This window comes from Sinocyclocheilus rhinocerous, unplaced genomic scaffold (assembly GCF_001515625.1).
Source record: "Sinocyclocheilus rhinocerous isolate Xijiao unplaced genomic scaffold, SAMN03320098_v1.1 scaffold475, whole genome shotgun sequence".
In the NCBI taxonomy this organism is placed as follows: domain Eukaryota; kingdom Metazoa; phylum Chordata; class Actinopteri; order Cypriniformes; family Cyprinidae; genus Sinocyclocheilus; species Sinocyclocheilus rhinocerous.
In genome coordinates, this window is record NW_015646677.1 from 1,858,636 (window position 1) to 1,865,347 (window position 6,712).

Sequence of the window (6,712 nt, forward strand, 5' to 3'; positions counted from 1 at the left end):
AATAACCTCCAAATACATCTATCCAAACCCGCGCTCGCTCGTTCTCGTATGCACGCACGCATGCACTGTCACGATCTAATGCATTGTAAATGCCGGATTTTTAAAACCAAATAGGCCTACCGGAACGCAAAAATGTAAAATCTGACATTTTCCGGAACAGGATCCAGCAGGATCAAATTAAGTACTGGCCATAATACTCACATGATAAAGTTTCATGTTAGCAACAGTGTGTTTTGCTGCAGCAGCGCCGATGGAAGCGGTTCACTGACTGCGCAGCACAGCCACACGCGCCACAGTTACGTTTGGGATAATTTTATTTTAAATGCCATAATGTCAGTTGAAAACATTGCAATTGTTTTTTAAAATACAACAACGAGCACCACTAAACAATTTAAAGAGGCACGTTCAGCGGTCTCCGTGACGGGATAGGAAACAGTCAACAAAGTAAAATGATCTCAAACGTACGGCGCGCTCTCTTCATTTTATCAAATAATCATAATAATCACACTTATTCATTTTACAATACTGCCACTAGCATTTTATTCAGACTAAAACTCCTTTCATTCGGGTGAGAAAGCGGTTTTTTTTTTTGTGTGTGAGTGGCTTTTGCACATCCAGTCATGCCTTTGACTGCGTGCCGCTGAAATAGACGCATTTTGCAGCATTAAGGTTAACGATTAATCGATTAATTGATCGTTAATGTAAACGACGATCGATCATGGAAATGATCGAAAATTGACATCCCTAATATATACACGATGATATGAGATTGATATGAGATGATGATACGACATGAATCAATGATATGAGCCTGACGCAGATGTATCGGTATCGGCGAATATGCCGCCGATATGAATTTTTTTTTTACAGAACGTACAACGCAGATTAAATGCTTCAGAATGGTGTAATTACTAATTTAATAATTGTTTGTAATTGTAATTTTATTTACAAACTTCAACAGAGTCCGCTGCTTCAAATTATCCGCCCGCACCTATATTTGATCGTCACATTACAATGATTCTAATTCTTAGTTTTGCATGATGATATGATGAATGGATGGTTCATTTTTAACAGCAGATTCAGTGACTTTAGAGACTAGAGCTGATCTGCGCATCACGGCACGCGTCTGCGGCGCATTAAAGCCTGTGTTATGGCCACCAGAGCTGATCACGGCCATTCAGTCAATGCTGGTGTTTATATCGGCCATGCCGCGGCCCAGAACTCATGCTTATCACATCGGTCCGCACCGCTCGCGTCCGGGGGTAGAATAGAACCCATTATAATCAGTGATGTTGTCAACACTGGATGCAGTAAACTGAAGCCTCGTTCTATTTATGACGTGCTGACACAAAGTTCAAATTACTTTCAACGGTTGCTTTGTCGCGTCCTGTTGCAGTGAAGACACGGTGTCAGCATAGTTTGTCAGTACAGTCAGTAACGTAGCAGATTGAAAAGTTAGTATCTTTCTGCAGTCCAATAGATGGCAGTGCGGTGGTGGCTTGAGTCTGTTGAATGGTGATTTAACGCTACGTTGTCACCTAGTTGGAGAGACTCAATGCTAAGTAAATAATACGAATCCTCATGTTCTGCATGTTCATTTGAGTACCAGAAAATACACAACACAGAATTTGTAAAAAAAAAAATATATATATATATATTCATTATTATTATTTATTCATTTTAGATGTTTATATTGGGAAAAGCTGTGCTTCCTGCATAAACCTGCCCCTGTTGGTTTGGCAGTTACCTTGTTTAATTTCTTAATTCAAGTTACATATATTTTGTTCTATTTGTGTTATTTAAGTTATTTATAGTAAGTGAAGTGAAGTTTACTGTTAAGTGCACAGATGTCAAGACTCATTTTGAATAATAAAGTTTATTGTTAAATTGTTAAATACCCTGCCTCCACTACATAGGCCTATATTTGTCACATCATTATAAGTGTTTGAACACCACATTTGAGTAATCATTGCAAAAAATGTGTTTATGTATATTTATTGTATATATATAGACTGTATTTTTTTACTCCCTAATATCGGTATTGGCATCGGCCCCCACAAAACCCATATCGGTCAGGCTCTAATTATAACTATAAATAATTATCAATAAATTACAAATAAAACAAATATTTTTAATTAAATTTTTTTATTAAATGTAAAACTATATATACAAAAAATTACATTTATTAAATTAAATTATATTTAAATTAATAAAAGAAAATGTACATTCTGCATAGTACACTGTATACTACCCCTACTTTCTGCACAGCGCTCATCTGTATCTCTCTGCACAGTAGGACACAGACACGCTTCAGGGAGGAATGCTAAACTTCTCCTTTGGGATTAATAACATCTACAAAGCCAGCTATAGATCAGTCTGTATGTGTTTTTGAGGCAGTTAATGTGACTTAAGGAGCCTCAGAACCATCAGTCTGTCACGTATATCAGGTCATACGTATGTGTGTGTGTGTTTTGAAGCATCAGTGCGTAAGGATGCCCTCAAGTGGCCCGTGACTCATAAATGGCTGACATTTAGCACAGGGCTCTGAGGTGAGCAGTGCACTTTCATATACTCACATGTCCTCCGGCGTCCAATGAAGCAACACTTTCACTTTCCCAGAATCCTCCTTCCGCCTGGCGATCACCTGCTCAATTACACACAATGAGAAGAAATGCATAAGATCTTGTTTATTGGTTAATTCCATGCTACATACTAGCTGTGTGCTTGCTGGTTAAATGGGACGGTTTTCATGGGTTTTTTGGAGCAGAAGGCGAGGTCGTGACTGTGGCCGTAAAGACGAGGGCCTGTGTGCTGGCAGCAGCTCATTAATTAAAGACACAGGGGAGCAGTGGCCCAGACTAACTGGACTGTGAGAGCCCAAGCAAGTCTGACTTCAGCTCAGAGTTCCTTAGAAAGGATTATGGAAAGTGAATGCGCTGATGAGATGGTTAGCATATAAAAAGAAACTAATTCAGAACAGAAACCAACAACATGGGCTGCGTTTGGAATGGAATAATAGTGCCCTGCATACTAAGCATTTAGTGATACCTACTATTTTCCCCTCAATAAAACAAGAATACACACTACAGTGAAGACACTGATTGGGAAAAGAAATCAATATACAAGTACTAGGATACTCCTTACAGTTTCTACTACAAACAAAAAAGTATTTGAAAGAGTATTCAGTATGCAATATAAAGTTTTGTAAACAATAGTATGCCATGATTTTGTCACGTGACCTCACTATGTTAATATTTGGTGCTTGATCAATAACGAATCATTAAATGTAGGTATTCTTCGGAGTATCATGCTAGTAGCTAATATAGTAGCATGTATAGTAGCATGATTAAGTATTGGTACCCACCGTACTGTGAAACACAACACTGTGGCCTTTGCCTTGGCTCTCAATATGAGTGGCTAGATTGAGGCAGATGGCGCGATGACGGATTGCATCCATGGTCTGAGCATCAAAAAAGTCGTGAGGTCGTGCTGGTGGGAAGAAACAGAATGGCGTTATCGAGCGGGAGTTTTGAACCCAGAATTAAACAAGGACTGAAGTTACACTGACGCTTACGCAACGACCTCCGCCGTTTGTACTTGAGTTTCCTCCGTTTGTTGATGCCCGCTTTGGAAGGCGACTCTTCCTTCACCTTGGTTTGGCTTGAGAGTTTGGAGGAATTCTGGGAGCTGAAGTGGGTCGGTACGTGGCGCGCTAGCCCCCCCTGGGAGGCGAAGGTGGCATTGCAACCTCCCACCACACACTTCACAGAGACAGACATTGGTCAGAGCAATTACAGCAAATAAAAAACAAGTCACATGAACTCTGTAATTACAGGATGAGTTTTGTGGACAGTGTTTTCATTGTCTAGCCATGATGACAAAGTTCCCTCATAAACAAAAATGCAGCCGTATGCAAGGCTATACTTGTATAACAGTATGAACTCATACAATGCATTATACAAAATATGTCAAAGTGATATTTCAACTCAAAATCAAACAAACGAGAAGAGAATTTTCCCCCTCTTAAAATTCTAATTTATTAATGTCATAAAAATCTAAATGGACATTTTTCCCCACTTTAGATATTTTGGTGAAATGTGGCCTGATGTGTGAGACTGACCCTGTAAGACAATTTAAAGTTGTGCTTCAGAATTGCATTAAATAAAGAACCTGTTTAAAAAAAAATAAAAATAAAAATCTAATAATAATAATATTTTACTAAACTACAAAAATAAAAAAAACTAAATCGACTAAATAAAATGTTAAATGAATTCAAATTTAATAAAATAGAAACTTAAAAACTAGTAGTAGTGATAGTAACATTTATATTTAAAATAGCTTAACACGCTGTAAGTTTAAGTTTATTGTTAAATTGTTAAATACCCTGCCTCCACTACATAGGCCTATATTTGTCACATCATTATAAGTGTTTGAACACCACATTTGAGTAATCATTGCAAAAAATGTGTTTATGTATATTTATTGTATATATATATACTGTATTTTTTTACTCCCTAATATCGGTATTGGCATCGGCCCCCACAAAACCCATATCGGTCAGGCTCTAATTATAACTATAAATAATTATCAATAAATTACAAATAAAACAAATATTTTTAATTAAATTTTTTTATTAAATGTAAAACTATATATACAAAAAATTACATTTATTAAATTAAATTATATTTAAATTAATAAAAGAAAATGTACATTCTGCATAGTACACTGTATACTACCCCTACTTTCTGCACAGCGCTCATCTGTATCTCTCTGCACAGTAGGACACAGACACGCTTCAGGGAGGAATGCTAAACTTCTCCTTTGGGATTAATAACATCTACAAAGCCAGCTATAGATCAGTCTGTATGTGTTTTTGAGGCAGTTAATGTGACTTAAGGAGCCTCAGAACCATCAGTCTGTCACGTATATCAGGTCATACGTATGTGTGTGTGTGAAAAAAATCTAATAATAATAATATTTTACTAAACTACAAAAATAAAAAAAACTAAATCGACTAAATAAAATGTTAAATGAATTCAAATTTAATAAAATAGAAACTTAAAAACTAGTAGTAGTGATAGTAACATTTATATTTAAAATAGCTTAACACGCTGTAAGTTTGAAACATTTAAAATCTTTTAAAATCTTGAGGTTTGAAGGTTACATACTTTTACATTTGCAATCATTTTAAAAGCTTGAGGTTTTTAAGTATTTTTTTTAAAGATTATAGTCATTTAAATTTAATAAAACACAATTAAATAAAATAGAAACTACAAAACGAAATAAAAAACATTAAATAAAACAAGAAAAAATAAACCGATTACAATTAAATAAAATAGAAACTAAAAAATACAAAAATTAATACATTTTGTGTGTGTGTGTGTGTGTGTGTGTGTGTGCGCGCGCAAAGAGGCCAACCTTAAACGGTTTGTCTCCTCTGTGTGAGAGCATAAGGTTACATACTTTTACATTTGCAATCATTTTAAAAGCTTGAGGTTTTTAAGTATTTTTTTTAAAGATTATAGTCATTTAAATTTAATAAAACACAATTAAATAAAATAGAAACTACAAAACGAAATAAAAAACTGATTAAATAAAACAAGAAAAAATAAACCGATTACAATTAAATAAAATAGAAACTAAAAAATACAAAAATGTATACATTTTGTGTGTGTGTGTGTGTGCGCGCGCAAAGAGGCCAACCTTAAATGGTTTGTCTCCACTGTGTGAGAGCATGTGTCTCTGCAGCCAGCTCTGACTGGTGGACGGTGTGTTATACACCTTACAGCCTTTCCAAAGACACACGAAAACCTGCGTGCAAACAGTGAGCAATGCAAGAATTTCACTCTATACATGTCTCAAAAAGCATTTGGACATTTCAAGCATCTTTTTGTAAAATACTTTGCTTTAAAAATGCGTGTTTGCTTCTAATGCGATGCCACATTTAATATGGCTTAAATGCTTTTTGGGGCATAAAACGAGCATGCACACACACATACTGACCCCGCCGCGCTGTCCGTCCACGTGCACTCCGCGGATGTGTTCGGCCAGGTCCGGGCTGCTGTTGAACAGCATGTGGCACTGATCCCAGCAGCAGGGGTAAGATGAGCCCTTAGTGGAGGAGGAAGATGCCCCGCCGTGTCCGTTCATCATAGCTGGGGTAGAACGACCGCTGGATGCGATGCTCTCCATGTCCATGAGAGTACTGCTGATACTGAAACACACAGAAACAATAACTTTGTACAAAGAAAACCAAATTCCATTCAGAAATCTATTAAGTTTAGAGGTGCACCAATGTGTGTTTATGTTTCGATGCCTGATATGACAGTAATCTTGGAGTTTATGCTGATATTTGAATGTCAAAAGTACTATTAGTAATTTCTTTTGGTGGAAACGTTTTAATGCCCTTTAAAGTCATATGATGCGATTTCCATTTTTCCTTTCTCTTTGGAGTGTTACACGCTCTTGGTGCATAAAGAAGATCTGTAAAGTTGCAAAGACTAAAGTCTCAAATCCAAAGAGATATTCTTTATAAAAGTTCAGAGTCAGCCACGCCTACCTAAAAAGGCTCGTTCTAACACGCCCCCACATATCTACATCACTATGTGGGAAGATTTGCATAACACCGCCCAAATGTTCACGCAAAGAAAGAAGGCGTAACTTTTATTCTCACTGTAGTATTGTTGACGCTGCAGCCATGTCGTGAAGGCAC

At 36.7% G+C, this 6,712-nt stretch overlaps 1 protein-coding gene across 6 annotated transcripts in view; it reads right to left on the minus strand.

Moving 5' to 3' along the window:
• The window catches only part of LOC107708024 (zinc finger protein AEBP2-like), a 38,442-nt gene that overhangs the window by 23,244 nt on the left and 8,486 nt on the right, over positions 1 to 6,712 (minus strand). For 5 of the 6 annotated variants that reach the window (XR_001636319.1, XM_016512179.1, XM_016512178.1 and 2 more), the window contains exons 2-6: positions 6,004 to 6,214; positions 5,704 to 5,811; positions 3,569 to 3,761; positions 3,365 to 3,489; positions 2,577 to 2,644 (exon numbers count right to left, since the gene is read on the minus strand). Coding sequence is in view for 5 of the 6 variants with exons in the window: in XM_016512179.1 (XP_016367665.1) it covers positions 2,577 to 2,644; positions 3,365 to 3,489; positions 3,569 to 3,761; positions 5,704 to 5,811; positions 6,004 to 6,214 (705 nt within the window). In the remaining variant the exon portion in view is untranslated. The remainder of the gene's footprint in view (positions 1 to 2,576; positions 2,645 to 3,364; positions 3,490 to 3,568; positions 3,762 to 5,703; positions 5,812 to 6,003; positions 6,215 to 6,712) is intronic. The other variant, XM_016512177.1, reaches the window with a different exon arrangement.